The following is an 18,373-nucleotide window of genomic DNA, read 5'->3' on the forward strand; positions in this document are numbered from 1 at the left end:
CCGGAGTTAAACCACGACATAAGGTGACACCAATTCCCACATCGCTAAGCAACACAGGAACACCAGCCGGGATGCCAAACCAAGCTTCCTCCTGCACGAGCACGGCCATGACGCTGCTCGTTAAAGCCACCACTGTGCTCCGACCCGTGGCAGATGGGAGGAGGACAGAAGAAGTCAAGGGTGATAACCTAGCTCCCACCCTGCCCCAACAGACTTACCGGCCTCGGAATACTTCCTACCACAGGAGGGATATTCATAGCCCCGAAATAAAAATAACACATCACGCAGATGAGCTTTGCACTACTCACTTGCAAGGTAGCGTGGGGTGATGGTACACACACTCATCTCCGTTTTTACAGGCGGGCCAGTACTTGCAGCGCTCCAGCACCTTCTCCTGCTTATGCAGCATATTTAACTCTTCCGTATCCACTGGGAAGGAAAGAAAGAAGGAAACAAAAAAAGATGCCAAGCTAGGACCCTCGTGATTCGATACGCAATCTGGTGTAGACAATACAGCGTAACTGGAATTCACAGGATTTCTCATTCTGCCTCTCCTTTTGACCTCTGTTAATCACAGGAAGTCATGACAGTAAGGACTTACGTACAACCGTATTATCTGAAGAAAACTTCTGAAGCTACAGAGTGAAAGAAGTCGTTGTATCGCACTGACAGCTGCCTACTGGTGATAAAAGATCAAACTCAGGCTGTTTACAAGTAAAATACGTTGATTTGCTTCAGAAACCTAAAACTGAGGTATGGAAGCCCGACAGACCAGGTCTTCACCAGACAAGACAAAGCTTCTCCAGCTGAACCCTAGTTCCGACTGTTCTGCTGAGCCCTGCCTCAGTGACAGCCAGGCTTGCTTTCGGCAAGATATTCCTGACTCTGGAAAATCATTTCAAGAGATAAAGTAAACCAAAAAAGAATCAATTTTCACACCGATCAGACAGTATTTATCAGTATGGGGGCACACACTGACACATTCACTTCAGGTACCTCAACCCGGACTCCAATCCAAGTACTTTAAGACTTTCCAAGCTGAAACGTTCAACACCTTCACTGCTCTTACGGGAACCTGGGGACTTCAACTTTCTCCTATTTAACATTCTTTTTAAAACCTCATTCTGCAAATTCAGATAATTAAGCGTATACCTTCACTGTTGCCTTATTTTCCCAAATCTGCCTAAACCTTTGGCTTTCCAAGCTTTCCAAGACTGCTCGACTTACCTTCCTGACCTTACTAGTGACACACTCGCTGCAGCTTCACTCCATCCTCACCCTCATTTATGCCTTCTCCTTGCAAGGCACCGAAGCCAAGTTAACGCTATCCTACCCTAAAAACACATGGCTTGTACGAGCCACTTCCCTGTGATCCGATCCTGCGTGAGGTTCAGTCACGCCCGTGCTAACGTAACTGATCCAGTAAGAGTCCCCGGCAGAGGAGCAACGGCATCAGCGACACGCTCCCGTACCAAACAGCTTTAGTCAGGAGTACAAGACACGACACCAGAGATTTGTGAGGGTGGTACTCCAGCACAGACTTCGCTGCACCAGTAAAATTGTGCCCCTGGAGACACAACCTTCCCTTCTTCTCTAACACCGCCTGGGCAGCGTAGCACTCCTGCAGCCAAGGGAGCTCTGTCCTAATGCATTACACATCTACAGCAGGATCCACGAAATGCAAGGGTTCTCTGTACAACATCCGATACCGTTCTTTACGGAGTTCAGAAAATTGGTGTGCGCTGCTACTACGGGAAATAAAGGTCTTCGTAAGTAAAAATAAAGAAACCAAGCATGACCCCCAAGGGCAAGTATCCAAGAGGTCTCTGACAAAGCAATACCCTCTGCATCTTCCATCAGCCTCTCGGCTCAAACATACGCTTCAGCACGCAATTTCCCGTGTTATTCAAAAGGTAACCTGAATATGCAGACCTTCAACCCAAATCATACACTGTTTAAGTTTTACTTTCGGAGATTCTAGCAACATGACTCTGCCAACACCTTACACTTAACAGGCTCCTTTTGATGTCACAAATCTAGACAGAAACATTAACACCACCTGACATATTTTTTTTAAAGTTCCAGGCATGGCAAAACGTTCATCTTAAAATCTCCTGTCCATCAGCACGGGGACAAATGATAAGGGGTAAACCAGAAGTGCAGATGAAGACAAACTACATTTTCAAAGCTAAACCCCAAGATTTTACCAATACCGAGACGTGTGGAGAATTACCCACGTCCCATATTGCCCTATTTTATCAAGATAAAGGCTTCCAACGATATGGCCCCACTGAACTACCACATCTCATTTACCTAAAGATCATTCTAATTGGAAGAATAAACACCATCAGATATATCCAAGAGTCCTATCCACAATCCAAACACCACATTAACATCAGATCCCGTTGGTAAGCGTAATTACCAACGCAGCACTCTAGCTGCCTCGTTACAATCTGCGTCTGCTGCGCTCGAAGGCCTTTTAGTCCTTTGCTGACACACATATTCTGGGTCACTGGCTTTAATCCTTCAGTCATACACATATCGTCCTCTTCCTGGTCAGAAAGGTATCCTGGGGGACTGGGAACACCATCCAGCGTCACGATGAACTTGGGACTAGCGGGTTTCTCTGGCTGTGCAAGCTGGTCTCTGTCAAAGAAATGCAGTAAAAATTGATTTTCTGACTCCAGAGGTTTGAGGAGATGTGAGCTGCACCACTGGTAGTACCAAAAAAGTTAACGCAAGTCAATTTGCGAAGAGTCACACAGGGACAACCCTCCTTTTAATACTACTACTGCTAACGTACAGCAATTAACAGTTTGCCCTCTAGTCTCCCTGCAGCACTAATAAGAAGCGCAGCTGTCAATGGCACACAGCAGAGAATCTGGCAGGTGCATTTCTGTTTGTTGCATTCTGCTCTACAGACAGATCCGACAGTTCATTTACAGACACAATTAAAAAAAGGAAAGTGATTAATCTTTTGAGGAATTTACAGTTTTGAGACAAAAAAATGTAAACACCATTCTGGAAATCACTAACCTCTTAACACACAAACAGATGTCTCCTCGAAAACCCTGAACAGCGCGTTATGGAACAGCGGGCGTAGAAGTTTGTAGGGCTAGGAAGAGAGAACTGAAACACCAGCACTAAGAACTGCGGTGCTCAGCCTGATCCAAAGATCAGCCCAGCCTAGCAGCCTGTGTCCGACAGCAGTCAACGTGGATAAAGAAGGGAGCGTAAAAACAGGGGCTGCGTAGGTTTTCTCCACTCTTCCACTGACCCACCCCTTTCACCTGAGGGATTTCCTGCATGGCATGTGACTCTGAACATTTGGCAACACGCTATGGAGTTCTCATCTTTGACAAAGGTATAAACTTTGCCTCCCTATGAAATCAGGCTAAAAGCAACTACAGTGTAGAATGCCTTCAAAAAGAGAGAAAACCAACACACTGAAAACATCCCTGACCAGAACTGTCAAGTTCAGTCAGAAATGGATCTTTCACACCCAAAAATGTCCCGCTGTCCTGTAGTCACAGATTTCGAGTGTGATGTTGCGAGGTTACCCTTTGGGGTTCGTTTGTTCAGTGCTGGTTTCATTTTTAACACAGGCTGTGTAAAGCCATTCACGGAAAGGAATCAGTAAGAGTTTCTCCAAGAGAGCAGCTCATAGGGATAAAGTCCATGACATTGCTCTGAGTGGGTTTTAATGCTCACAGCTAAGGAACCTAAGGCTGTTTGCTAGCAGGAACCATCAAGGCCTTTAACAAGTTAAGACAATGACGGTGCACTGGCCATTGCTCCTTTGGGAAATGAAAAAAACATCCACACCTCATCATTGGAGGATGACATGAGCTTTGAATTTCTCCTGGGCAAACTCACCAGTAAGAAGCCTTAAGTCACTTGTCCCACGTCACCTAACTGCTGGCTTACAGGTACTGAGCTACCTGCATACAGAATGGGCTGCCTTCCCTCCAGCACTGTGCGCTCAGCACTCACCACACTCACCACTGCGTTAAAAGACATTTCCTACGAACGTAATCTCAGGGGGAAACAGGTATAAAACTAAAGCCAGTTTAAGCAAAACTACTGTTTAACGAAGATTCAGAAATCAGAACAGCTATTGCAAAAAAAGAGCGGTGCTTTTCAGTTCCTTCTCCTTTCTTGCAAATCAGACACATGCTCAAGCTACAGCTGACCCTGGGAATGATTTTCCATTTAGAAGGATTTCTGACTTTTTTTTGCCTCTGCTATTCAGTGTCAGTCCACTTTCCACAATTTCACGGATCCTGACTGAAGAGCACAAAATACGAGTGACTGGTTCCATCCAGACCACAAACAAGCCTTCTGACTAGTAACAGTCCTAACAGGAATCACTTCTTACCGTGTCTGTATGAGACGCCCTGAGAGTACTCGTATCGCCTCTGTGGCCCTCTTTCCCAACTGCTGATTCTGCGGCGCTGTTTCCTCAGACAACTTGGGCTTCTTCAGGATAAACGACCTAGTATCTGTATGGACCATAGACTCTGCATCATAGTAATCTGAAATGAGAGAAAAAAATTACACAGAAAGGAGAAAAATAAGGTTGTAGCTGTACTCTTAACTTATAGCACACTTAATACCATTTTACAGGGCAAATAAGCTAATTGGGGTTCAATTTCTTACTAGTAGCTTCCAGAAAACATTTTATTTCTTCGCTAATTCCACAGAAGGGGATCAACAGAAACCACAGCCCTTATTAGGCCAGACCAGGAACTCTGTTACTGGCATGGCTGTGCTGAAACAGCAGTGAAGAGGCTCCACGCACCCAAAATCTCTCAGGCTTTGAACACCTACTGATGTAAGACTTTCATTCCTTAGAGATGTAGAAACTAGAAAATACTGGAAAGCAGTATAATTAACTGAAAAGAAAGTTATGTTTTCACATTTACTGACCAGTAGTGTTCAACTGGAAAACTAGCAATTTTTATTTAGGAATAAAAGATCACAAAACTTCACCTTGAGTCAACTGCGAGGGATCTTCAATCACAGGATCGATCTGGAGCCGAGAGGAGAGCTCCTTCTGTTCAGCGCCTAAAAAAAGCCAGTAATTAAAAGCGTATTTTACTGCCTGTCAAAAAGAAACTACAGCTTAAAGAACGAAAGCGTACGCTTCCGATTCCTTTGGTAACAACAAAATAACAAAAGCCTCCACACTTGTAACCAAAAAAAGCCGTTCTCGTTGTTAGGAACCCTCTTCTCGTTGTTTCAGAAGCAGTAATGGGTTTTCTCCAGCCAGATGGCACAGCAGAATCTAAACACTGACAGACCACAGCCTTTCCCATAAGTGTGGCTCGGTACAAACCAGGTCTGCGGCTTCGGCAGCTTACCAAGGCCGAGTTCTTCCTCCTCACCTGTGGAGGTGCTGACTATTGAGAGAACACACAGAGCAAAGCAGCTTTATGGGACGCCTTATGGGCGCCTTAAAAGACGTGAAATCAACGTGAGGAGCACCGTTGTATGTTTCCTTTACGGTCTGAAAGAACTACTGTGCTTTCTGTAGGTTTGCCAAGCAAGCTGCCATTTCCCTCAAAGAGCAAAAATATTTAGCATAAATACTTTCTGTGCATTAACCCAAAGACTGATAAACCTTCTTCCTACATACTTTACAGCTACGATTTCCATGGTTTTATGCTGGCAGAAAGATTGCGAATAGAGTCAGAAGAGACTGAAAAAACAGATCTTTTTTAATAAGGAACATTTACTGTTCCTTCACGATGACCGTGAGCTGACATCACAAAGATCTTACTCAAACCAAATTTTACTCAGCAACCTAAATATCTCAACACTCAGCAAGAGCAAACTAACTTATTCTTACAGAAGCGTATTTCCGCCACCTTACTTCTACGACTCCTGGTAACTAACCCAGGTGCGCACCCCGCTTGCTTTGCGACAAAATCACGCTGAGGATGCTGGGACCGCCGCGCAGCGTCGCGCCACCTTCCTCAAGGAGCTTCGTAACGTCAATAGAAACCAAGCTGACTGGTCACCCAGCTAGCCTGGTATCAGCTGTTCTGTAGCAGCACGCTACTCCAGCAGTTACACAAAAAACCAAAACACTAGAACTACTTGCATGGTAACATACATCGGAAAGAATCTTTTCATGCTTGATACGCTACAAAATTATTCCAAATGCTGAGTATCTTAACTCCCTCCTATGAGCAGCGTGACAGAATTACTTCTACAAGACATTAAGGAAAAAACTGCAAAGGATGGGGAAAAACATCAGTTCCTGGGGGAGGCAGTAGATGGGGGTGAGTGTATTTTCAGGGCATTTCCACATGCAACTTTTTATGCTGACCTCAAGAATTAAAAGCATTTATTTTCTTTGCTCAACCTGTTGTAAAATGACATTCCCTGGTATAAACTCCTAAAGAATATTATCAGATGACCTTGAATTCCTTGAATCTCAACTGTCTGCTCCTTCGGCTCTTCTACTTGCAGCTGAGAACTCAGAGCAGGCAGTCTGTTTTGCACGTGGATGACTTCTAACTGAGATTCATCTGGACTAATTCGAGTTCTCGGTGCAACTGGAACAGTCTGTTTCTGTGGTGCTTTAAATAAAGAAACAATGGTAAATCATTTACATTCAACAGTACTATTATTACACATGGTGCTAAAGTAACTCTAATGGGTTCCTACACACACAAAAATCCCAAGCATCTGTCTCCACAAAAAGCATCTTCAGCTACCCATAAATTTTTAGTGTGAAAGCACATTTGTGCATGTGCCTAGAGCACTCCGAGTGCCACCCAGGACATCTACTTGTCAGACAGAACAGCATGAGAAGGATTAGAGTGACGTCAGCAAAGTATTTGTTCATCCACTTCTGCACAATTAATTTGGTACTTTCTTAGGGTGTTGAAATCACTTCACCTTCCACCTTTCATACCAACACTCATGGATCACCAAATGCAGTGCCAGCTAGCCGATGCTTGCGAACAGAATACAAAACTCAACAGCAGAATCACAGAATCTTTTAGGTTGGAAATGACCTTTATGAACATCAAGTCCAATCGTTAACCCAACACTGCCAAGTCTATTGCTTAACCGTGTCCCCAAGTGCCACGTCTACACGTCTCTTAAACACCTCCAGGTATGGGGACTCAACCACTCCCCTGGGCAGCCTCTTCCAGTGCCTGACAACCCTTTCAGTGAACAGATTTTTCCTAATATCCAATATAAACCTCCCCTGACACAACTTGAGGCCATTTCCTCTTGTCCTATCTCCTACTACTTGTCACTTGGGAGAAGAGAGTGACACCCACCTCTCTACAGCCTCCTTTCAGGTGACTGTAGAGAGTGGTAAGGTCTCCCCTGAGCCTCCTCTTCTCCAGGCTGAACACCCCCAGCTCCCTCAGCTGCTCCTCATAGGACTTGTGCTCCAGACCCTTCCCTCGCTCTGCTGCCCTTTTCTGAACACGCTCCAGCAGCTCAGTGTCTGTCTTGAAGTGAGGGGCCCAAAACTGAACACAGGATTCGAGGTGCGGCCTCACCAGTGCCGAGTACTTCTATTTTGCACTTCTATTGCCTATACCCATGGCATTTTGACTTTTTGCTGTTCGGCTTCTTTTCTTGTCCCCTTTCAGAAGGGAGGAGGAGAGTGCAGAAAAGAAGAAAAGGTCAACCACATAGGTCAACCAACCTGCCTAATCCTAGACACTTTCCCCTTGGAAACTATCAATTTCAGAATACTTCTGGCATTTCCATTTTCTATCTATACACTTTACACACTTGTATCTTGATTAATATATTTTAAGTAACTCTTTCCTCCCTTGTTTATGCTTTCATAATTCATCACTGAAGATAAATGTAATGTTCACAGCACACAGAATCACAGAATGGTTTGGGTTGGAAGGGACCTTAAAGATCATCTAGTTCCAACCCCCCTGCCATGGGCAGGGGCACCTTCCACCATTGCTCAAAGCCTCATCCAGCCTGGCCTTGAACACTTCCAGGGATGGGGCATCCACAGCTTCTCTGGGCAACCTGTTCCAGTGCCTCACCACCCTCTCTGGGAAGAACTTCTTCCTGATATCTAATCTAAACCTCCCCACTTTCAATTTAAACCTGTTACCCCTTGTCCTGTCACTACAGGCCCTTGTAAAAAGTCCCCCCCAGCTTCCTTGTAGCCCCTTCAGGTACTGGAAGGCTGCAATGAGGTCTCCCCGGAGCCTTCTCTTCTCCAGGCTGAACAAGCCCAATTCTCTCAGGCTTTCATCACAGGAGAGGTGCTCCAGCCCTCTGAGCATCTTTGTGGCCCTCCCCTGGACTCACTCCAAACAATCTATATTCTTCTGATGTTGAGGGTTCCACAGCTGGACGCAGCACTCCAGGTGGGGTCTCACAAGAGCAGAGTACAGGGGCAGAATCCTCTCCCTCGACCTGCTGGCCACACTTCTGATGCAGCCCAGGATATGGGGATATGGTTGGCTTTCATGGAAAATCCCTTATGTTTATCACTGACAGGAGCTATTTCACATTCTGGGCTTGGAAATACTACAGCTTAGCACAAAGAAAAATAATGCTAATTACCAGTGGAGTAATTGGTTGTTTTCGTAACTGATTCCTGTGCTTCAGAAATTGCTTTCAGTATTAAATTCTTATTGGCCTGTTTTGAAGGTGGCAAGGAAGGTCTAAGGGAGATAAAAAAAGATAATAAATTGTACGTGAATTGCAACAGCACCTGTATCCACATTAAACACAGGTATGTCAACAGGTTAATGCAGTTCGGCATAATACTGACAGAAAAATCATTATCTAAAATCGCTTTATCCATATTGGTTTTCAGCTCGTTAATCTATTCTCCGAGCGGATGGGGGTCCACAAAACACTCTCAGAAATGGAAGTGCAGGGGCATCATTTCACCTCTCAGCCTAAGCTGCTGCAAAACCACACTGCATCTGAAGGGCACAACTCTGCCACTCGTTTCCTCTGACCTCCGCCCCTCAAGAGCCTGTTGGCATGTTTGGGTTGGCACCAGTAATTATGCAGCTGCCCCCGCGGAGAAAGATCCAGCTGAAAACTGACTCAAAAACACACTAGTTGTGAAAAAAGCATTCTACTTGTCTTTGAACATCAACAATGAGGAGGTTTAAATCAGGCAAGTGTGCTGTGAAAGAAATTCAGTACAGTATATTAGCTCAAAACAAATCTTTTACAAGCCAGCACTGTAGATCAGTAGAATCATCTCTTCCATAGTTTAAAAGCTCTTCCTCTTATTGCTGAAAATTGTACACAAACCACAGATGTACTCTGACTGACACCTGACATTGAGACAGCATCAGGGAGCAGCAAAAAAAGGAAGAATCTCTCAAGTCTTTTGGAAACTTAAAATCACCTTAAAGAACTAGTGCTAATTGGTTTGAAAACTATTCTTGAAATAAAACCAAAGCAATTACAACTCCTGGAAAATTGTTTTACCACCTTAAATAACTGGTATGAAACACGGCAACATTAATGTTCTTTTGCCAGTGAACTTTTCCCAAATGATGTGAAGTTTCACATTCCGTTGCAGCTTACGCACAACAATAAAACTAGGTTACGAAATCGGAGGAAAAAAGGTGGTATAAAACAGACAGACCTCTCACCCACAGAGTTGTGAGACAGTGCAAAGAATACAAAAAGGGCTTACTGAATGTTGTCTGTTGATCTTCAAAACTGCAAACAGTTTACCCCAACTTCCCCTACCGCAGTTTTTGTTGATTAAATTCATTCTGGATACCGCACAGAACCCCACTGATATTGTAAGTACCTTCTTTCTGGCTTTGCAGGTACAGACACACTGCTGGAGATGCTTCCTGTTCGCAATCCATAGTCTTCCTCTTCCTCCTCATCTTCCCCATCGTTACAGAACTTTTTCACTTTGACAACTGAGCTTACAACAGGAAAACGTCTTTTCCTGGAGCTTTCTTCCTACAACAGAGAAGACAAAACAAGTCATTTAGCATAAAATGTGTATTAATAAGCCAGCGAAGAAAATATCGCAATGCCACCTACAGCCAGCAGATGGAGAACTTCCATTCCAGTTGCCCGAGTCTAGAACTACTGTACTGTCTGCAGAAACAGGTGACAGCACTGGAGAGCATGAAAATCAGACATATTTACACTGAACCATCTCATTAACGATGTAACTGCAAATCACATTTAGAAAACTCTACAGCGCAGACAATTTAGCCAACATCTCCAGAAAAAGCTGGGTTTTCCAAAGGAATTCATACTACCCTTCAAGATGCACCTGCTGGAAGTCTGATAGAGAAAAGTGAAATCGGCATGAATGACTTGTATCAACTGTAACTCCAGATTAGTGGAAGGATTCATTTCTAGGAAGCTGACACATTCCAAAGGGTGCCACAAGCCGCGCGCAGCCGGTTTACGCGGCGCAAGGTCCCCGTTCTGACACAGCCACTCACCACCACCACAGTGTATGTGGTAGTGACACACTGAAACTCTAGGCTGTGTGAAAGCATGGGAGAAAGCAAGCGTTAGCAATTCCTGTAGGAACCATCACTCAGCACCCACACAGGAGCATGAGGAGGCATCTGGATGCCAGGTTTGCACACAGTATCCCTTTAAATGATCCCTTTAAATTATATTCTCCAAGGAGAAACATCCTAAGGGAAGGATGGACTACACCGATATGGAAGACTGATACAGCAAAAAGAAACCCAATACCTACAGAAATAACCTTTTTAAAGGTAAAACTTCCCAAGGCACAAGAACTTGTCTAGAAAGCAGAATATAGCACAGGTCCGCACTTCCAAGAAACACTCCTGAAACAGCCCTCTTCTGGACATTATTCATGACACAGTAGCAACAGAAGGAAGTTATAACAAGAGCTTTTTCTATCATTTCCCAGGAGAGATGGGACTCTCATTCACCAGTGATTTATGTCCAGCCTTAAACAAATCACTATATTCTCGTTCTCACTTCTCCATCTTAAAAAAACCAAAGACATCAGCACAGAGCTTTGTAAGGCACTCTAGATTTCCCAATACAACTTGTGGTCCTTTCTACAGTACTAATTAGTAGCACAGCCAGAGAACTATGTCAGCAAGAAGACAAGGTATCTTACAACATTACCAGCCATCACAATCTTCATTCCTCTCACGAGGGGCTCTGCACTGGATTCATATGGATAGTCTTAAAACTATCAGCTGGGACTCTCACCCTGCCTGCCTTAGTCTGACCTCCATAGGGCAGCAACCACCTTTTAGTTTGTCCTTGTACAACACCCATCCCAAAGAGTTCTTAAATGCCATGGAACTAAGCATATAGTAATGACAATCCTAATGAGTGACATACGGGGCTTTAGAGACCAATGTAAATCTAGCACAGGTATGAAAAAACAGCATCCCAAAAAAACAGATTTACAGAAGTGTGTAAAGCTGGAGATTTACACAGCACTTATGATAGCTCGTGCTGTTCCAGTGATCTAGAGATCCAAATTATTATTTCTGCTGCATCACGTGCATCAGAACAATGTGCTAACCCCTTAGTCCAACTCAACATGGCATGAAGATGTAAGAGCTAATGAAGCCTGAGCTGCAGCAGCCTGTCAGGTGATGATGTTAAACCCTGCAATCTCTTTTGATCAGTGGACCCAAAGAATGAAATCCCAAACCTATGGGTATCAGTGACAGGAGTCCTTCGATTTCTCTGAGGTCAAGATTTTACTGCAAGTGTAAAATACTGCCATAGCTTAGAGCGTACTAACCTCACTGCCTACTTTATCGGCACTAAGTTTGGAGGTGGGTCTGTAACTCCCTGCTAAGCTGCCAAATGCTTCTGGATTGCAGAGCTGGCCTGTTTCCAAAGACCTGCAGCTTTGCATGTCTAACTGCTGGCTCCCCTGCAAGTTGCCCTGTTGTGACAATCTGTGCCCATGCATATTGCCATCTGCACTCCTGCTAGCTGGTGGCCGGTAGATTTCAGCGGAAGGACGAGAAGAACCGTAAGTTACAGTTACAAGAGGTTTCTTCCGTGACAAAGGACTCTCCTGCACGAAGTTCAGGTCTTCATCAATTAGATCATCTGGTTCAGGTTTAATGTCAATCACAGCTTCAGAAGAGGACAATTCCCTCAAAGGCTTGACGGTAGATGTTAAGCGGGACGCAGAACCATCTTCACAAGACTGCCTAGTAAAACAAGAAATCGCCAACTATTAACCCATCTGCAAATCAAGTTCTGGAAAACGGGAACTGTCTTTTAAAGAAAGCCAGCAGGGAAGAATCATCAAGGTATTATTGCTTATACAAATCTAACACACTGATCACTATTTTTAGTTTGGTTAATTAATCTAGGCCCATCTGTTGCTTAACAAAATGGTAATGAATTCCTGATCTAACGTTTTTACGCAGGGAGCTTCAGCAATGCTTTGCTCTTCCAAACTACTTTGATCTTTCCAAGCATCTGTGCTCTTCAGAACGACTACTACAGTCACACAACTCCTGATGCCTGAACATGTGCTAGTAAGCAAGCAGAAGCTTTACCGTGAAGCAGTGTTCCTCTGTTCCTGTGAGCTAGTTGAAACTCGGGAGTCATTTCTTTCAGTCTGAGTGCTGGAAAGTGCAAGAGGTGGCAAGCTGTCCTCAGGCTTCTTCTCATCACTTGCACCCAAATTGCTTTTGCCAGAAGGAAGGCTGCTCTCAAAGATACTAGCTTCTGAAGACTTCACACTAGCTGGTTCTGTGGAGACAGGTACCTTTCATTTTTACAGCAAAGCACAGCAATACAGATTTTGCAGCAAATGTACCTAAGAAACTGCAAACAAGATACTGCGCAGATCTGAAAACACAACAAGCTGAAAGATGTTTCAGCTGAAAATAACAGCAGGAAACAGCCAGAAAAAAATTACTTATCTCAATTTTCAATTTATATGGTCTTTTGGGTCCTGACTCTTTAGAAAATTGCTTTATATTCTGAGAAAACAGCCAGCTAAGATCTTGTTTGAAATTCATGAGACACGCAACACTACGCTAAAAAGATAAACCTACTTTACCTCAAAATTAATTTTCTTACTCACCAGTAGTCACAGACCGCAGCTTATCCAAAACACCGTGGAGCCTGAAATCGATGGGGGACAGGGAAGGAAGCAAAAGAGAAAAAGGAAAATACAACTTATATTCAGAATAATGATCATCTTTCAGATGCCAACTGCCCACCCATAACAAGCATCTTAATTTATCTAAGACTTCACTTCCATCAACTGGCGTACGTTTCACCTCAAAAGGGAGGCTTTAAGTATGTCGCCTACAGCGAGAGCCTGCCTACCTGCAGGTAGGGTATTCACCACATCATCTACTTTTGGCATTTAGTTGGTTTACATAATTAAAGCCAGTACTTTCCACTCTTTCACCGCAGTCGGTGGCATGAGTTAAGTGTCTTCAAAAGGAGTGATTCAAACAAGCTAAGTTAGAAGCCTAAAGTATAGCTGAAAATTTTCGTACATGAAACCTTAATTACACATAATTCTGAACACAAACTGAAACAATATATAATTCATAGCACTTAATATACTCAAGATTATTCCAGCATGCTTTGTGTATACCAACGATATTCTTTGAGACATGTTGGTGAGCAAAAACATTTCAGCCAAGTACCAAATTTGCTGTTTGCTTGTGAAAAAGACACCAAGCTGAAGCAACACAGAAAATCTAAAGGCTATAAAGCAATGCTGTTCAAAATTAAACACACATTACAGTGAAAAGAAAGGAAAAATTAAAAAAATCACAACACTTAAATGCATATCCTACTTGGAATTCAAACCTGATCATGGGCATCTCCAGGATTTAGACTGAGTATTAGAAAGAGTTAAAGAACAAAAATATTGAAAACTGGGAAAAGTAAGACTGCACGTGAGTCTAAGGAAGGCTTCTCAAACCTCCTTGTGAGTTTTCACCAGAAGGCTCCTGAAAGCTTGGTCAGCTGCACTCTGCTGACGCGTATCAGTTTTCACGCTGACCTCAGGATAACCTGCCCTGACACTAGGTTCAGAGTGAGAAGTGCTGGCCAACCAGCAGGACTGCCAGGTCTGCCACAGGGCAGCTGCGAAACCCTTGCTAGATGACTCTGAACTACCAGCTATACAGTCACAAAGCAGGGAAGGCAGACCTTACCGAGTACTGTACTTAGCCAGAGACCCAATGCTGCAGAATGTAAACATTCCGGGTCGCTTTAAAAGAAACAAAAGCATGTAAAACTCCCAACTACAATGCTATTTAACTTTTTTCCACCGGTCCTCTTACAGTTTACTGCACAGGTTTCAACTTGTGTTCTTTTACACCATTCTTTTAACCAATAACCACCTTGCTACCTGATAAAGCACTCTGAAATTGAATTTGTATTTATAAGCAAATGCGAATACTGAATTGGGAGTAAAAGACTCATTACATTTGGAATTTAAGCAGGTGTCAAAACCAGCAGGAGGTATAATACCTACACATAGTTGACAGCCAGGTCTAAATATATAATAATTTTTTAAAAAAAGAAATCTTGATTTCTCTTCCCTGCTGGAATTTGCTTTCTCTACATCTTCATTATTTTTTTCAATAAAGTTTTAGTTTCATTTACAAAGCCATGAACATGTTTTCTGCCTCGTATTATTGTGTTATTTCTTACTGTATATCAGGATTCGGTTAAAACCCTAGTAGTGGAGTTACCCCCATCCACTTGTAAACCTCAGTAATTTGTCTAAATGATTCCCAACAGCATGACTTACTGACACAGTGAAACCCAAAAGGTTTGCCTAAACAGGCCTCAAGAGGGAACAAAGAACATAAAAAAGGGGTACATGTTTAATTGCACTCCTTTCTTGTATTTCTCATCAACGACATGACAAAAAAAAAAAAAAAGAAAAAACTGAAAGCAAACTCAAATTATATCCATACAAGTAACACTGTCACATAGAAATCGGTCAGTTTAAATAGCTGACCCAGTGAACTGTAATAGCTGGAGCTAATCTTCATTTTTTGACAACGTTTATGATTTCATAACTCATCCAATTTCCAAAATATTATTTAATAGCATAAAAGCTCCTGACCAATAAAGAGGAACTTGACTAATCATGTAGGAAAAATACTGTAAGTGAATGTAACCAGTCAGTAGGAAAATTTCAAAGGAAGCTAACTGAAAAAGCAGAAAAAATGCAGTATTTTTCTATTCTATAAAAAGCAAAATAACGCTCCTTAGATCTATTAGGTTAGACATTCAGAAATAAGATTAACTCAAAAAAAACACACAACTCTGAAAGTAAAAAAAAATCTCTGGAGTGAAATATCTGTTTGGATACTCTGAAACATGGAGTTAATTAAAGGTTTATACTGTAAGCCAAACTCAGTATTGGAAAATGCATGAGAAGCATTACAATAGTTAAGGCTGTCATGCAGCATGGCATAGATTAATCCTCACTGTCAGGAGTTTAGAAAAATGTTCATCTGTTACTAATTTGACCTGCTCACAGTAACTCTGGGGTACGGCTTTTGTTTCGTAGAGCTGGCTGGTGGTAATAAACAAACAGCCTGAGAGGTGGGAATACCTAAGCATTTGGTGCTAAGCCCTGTCAAAGACGGAATACAGAATTAGATCAGTGCTCATCTGTCCTGACATAGTAATTCCCACGCACAGCAGCAATCCGAAGCACAGCTAGCATAAAAACAAAGAATTTTGTCTTGGAAGAACTATTTTACATGAAGCTACGGTGACTAACCCTCCCATGCTCACAGAGGGTTTTGCAGGAACAATTATTTAAGTCAACATATGGCATTCACCTGAGCGTTTCACACTTCATGCAAAAATTTGACTGGACTTAGGAGCAAACAAAGAATATAAGCCCTCCAAGTCTTTTGCCAGTTAATTATCACTGCAATAGCCTAACTGTTGACAGACTGAAAATAATTTACTTATTAGAGATGCAAAGTAAAAATTTTTATTATTGTAAATTACACAATGGGAAGTGACTTCTTAAATTCTCAGGTTTCACTTAAACAAATCAGTTCTGATTACTGGTAAGAAGTGTGACAAGTAGCTTGTGAACATACCAGACAGTAAACCTGACAGTATTGTTTCCAAGGAAAAGGGAAAGGTCTTCTGTCATCTGCTCCTGACTCTTCTTATTGGCCACCATAACCATAATATAATCAGGGAGCTCTTCATCTAATTGAAAGAGAAATACATTGTTTTAAAGCATAATAAATCATAAAAGATATAGCAAGCATCCTTAAACATGCCACCAGATATTTCGTTTTCCATTGTGCTATAAAGACTCTGTAGGCAGAGGATGAGGCAAGCAAATTAACAGGCTTCCATTTCCTCTGACGTTCAATACAAATTTCAAATTCTGATAGTTAATGAATACATAACTAGCTTTATTTTGCTTCACAGATAGGAGTATTTCCTTTGTAAGCTCTACACAACAAAGTTTCAACATGTCTTGTTGCAGAAGTCTTTTCAAAAGAAAATAACTAGCAGTTACAGAAAGAAACAAAAGCACAGTTCTTGCTCACAGAGGATACAGTGAGGGAGAACCAATTTTTGCCAGTTACCTAAAAGAAAAAACCGAGATTTTTTGAAAAAGATTACTTGAAAAGTTGTCTAAGATACTCTAATCAAGAAAAGAAACTGGAAAAATGACAGAAATCTGGAAAAAGTGGTTTAAAAACAAAAAAAAGACACCAAGGAAAGTCAGACTTGGTGACAAGGAATACAAAGCTATTTAAAGAAATCCAGAAGCTGACTGAGAAGAAAGTGCCAATGTTGTACGCTGATCTTGGGAATGGTCTTCTGAATACAGGAAACAGAAAGAAAAGAGAAACAGAAAAAGAATAATCAGCCATAGGTGGAATCAAAGACTACTAGTATTCTACCAGCATCTTGGCATTACAGATAAGACAGGTTTTTATCAGAAATGCAGGAAAACACAAAGAATCAAGAACTCAGAAACTGAAACCTGGAAAGACAGTAAAAAAAAAAAAAGGGTTACTGAAAAAGTCAGCTTCTGAGATGGTGAAAAAAGACATCCTTACAATGAAAAAAATCTAAACACGGTGCCTTGGCACCTGCTGAGTTCAGAACTTTTAGGTAATTCCCTTCTAGGAAGTCACTACATTTTGATTCCATAAATACAACAGCCCCCTTTAAACAGGAAATAAGATTAACTCAAGATCAAAGTACAAGCTGTGAACTTGGTCCTTCAACTCACGGGATCTCTGAACTATGCTCTCAATTCCCTTCCTTCACCTGAAATCCTGCAGTTGCAGTACTGAGGTACTGCTACCAACTTTTACTGCTATAAAAACAACATCTGTTAAGTGCAGTATCTATCTAATCCTGGATTCAGAAAAAAAAAACCCAACCCAAACAAAACCCAAGAAACCCCAACAAAACACACACATTCACACTGCTCATACAACTCTACTCACATTCCAAAATAAAATCTCCCCTTGCCACTAAGCTTCAGTTACGTATGTTTCATCAACATTAGCTTAACAGAAGTTTTCCCTTTAACAGTCAAGCTCTTACATTCTGCAGGCTTGTCCTACATAATGTGTCTGACATGGCCTTTCCACCTCCTAAAACAGTCAGCCTACCTCAATCCTGCAGTAATATTCTTTCTCCTAACTCGATAAATGTCTCACCCTGAATTCAAAAAGCTGTTGAAAAGATGCCCAAGACTGACTCCATCCCAGAGTGGTCACAGGTAACTGCTGTTGTATTTGCAAGGAACTTGCTTTATAGAATGTTTCTGCTTGTACTTCAAAGATACTTCCTTAAATATTCACAGACACATCATTGTTTGTTTTTCTTTCAAATCCCTTATCACCATTTCTCCTTGAAAAGGGAGACAGCCTTCTTAGTTATCGCCTTTTGATTCTTCATACATCGATGTCAACATACTGCCTCCTCTTACGTTTAAACTATATGTATTTCCTGTTTATTTTGTACTAGTCCAACACTTCAGGTAATTCATCTCATGATTAAGGCTTCCATGTACAGTAACACAAGTAGTAGTAAGTAAATATGCTGTTCCATGAACTATCTGGTTGTTTCCTATCTAACAACAATGAAACTAAAGAAGATTGCTAAACACATGATGAAACTTACCAACATAAGCCCCCAGCTCCTGCAACTTTCCTTTTATAGCACCCTAAAAAACAATGAAATGAAATTTAAGGGCTGGAGCATCAAAATACTTCTACCTGCAAACCAGTGGGAAGCTTAGCAAAGTTTTTCTCAACCATTTGGACATGTTGGTTTAATGTGGCACTTCTATTCTCCACTGTTCACGATACAAACATTGTGGCAGTGAGGGACTGACAACAGGACAGCAAGAGCTCCAGGCACC

The 18,373-nt window shown here is 42.1% G+C and overlaps 1 protein-coding gene across 1 annotated transcript; it reads right to left on the minus strand.

The window, feature by feature from the left end:
• Positions 1–304: 304 nt before the first annotated feature.
• ZC3H14 (zinc finger CCCH-type containing 14) lies at positions 305–18,169 on the minus strand. Its single transcript, XM_010151281.1, has 12 exons — positions 18,133–18,169; positions 16,071–16,185; positions 13,058–13,098; positions 12,525–12,720; positions 11,750–12,170; positions 9,788–9,948; positions 8,569–8,669; positions 6,426–6,587; positions 4,993–5,067; positions 4,379–4,535; positions 2,423–2,646; positions 305–429 (listed from the first exon to the last, which is right to left on the minus strand). The coding sequence occupies exons 2-12, from the start codon at positions 16,160–16,162 to the stop codon at positions 305–307; spliced, it is 1,755 nt and encodes a 584-aa protein (XP_010149583.1). The 5' UTR covers positions 16,163–16,185; positions 18,133–18,169.
• Between the last annotated feature and the right edge of the window lie 204 nt (positions 18,170–18,373).

The sequence above is a fragment of the Eurypyga helias genome, unplaced genomic scaffold (assembly GCF_000690775.1).
Source record: "Eurypyga helias isolate BGI_N326 unplaced genomic scaffold, ASM69077v1 scaffold48004, whole genome shotgun sequence".
Classification (NCBI taxonomy): Eukaryota; Metazoa; Chordata; class Aves; order Eurypygiformes; family Eurypygidae; genus Eurypyga; species Eurypyga helias.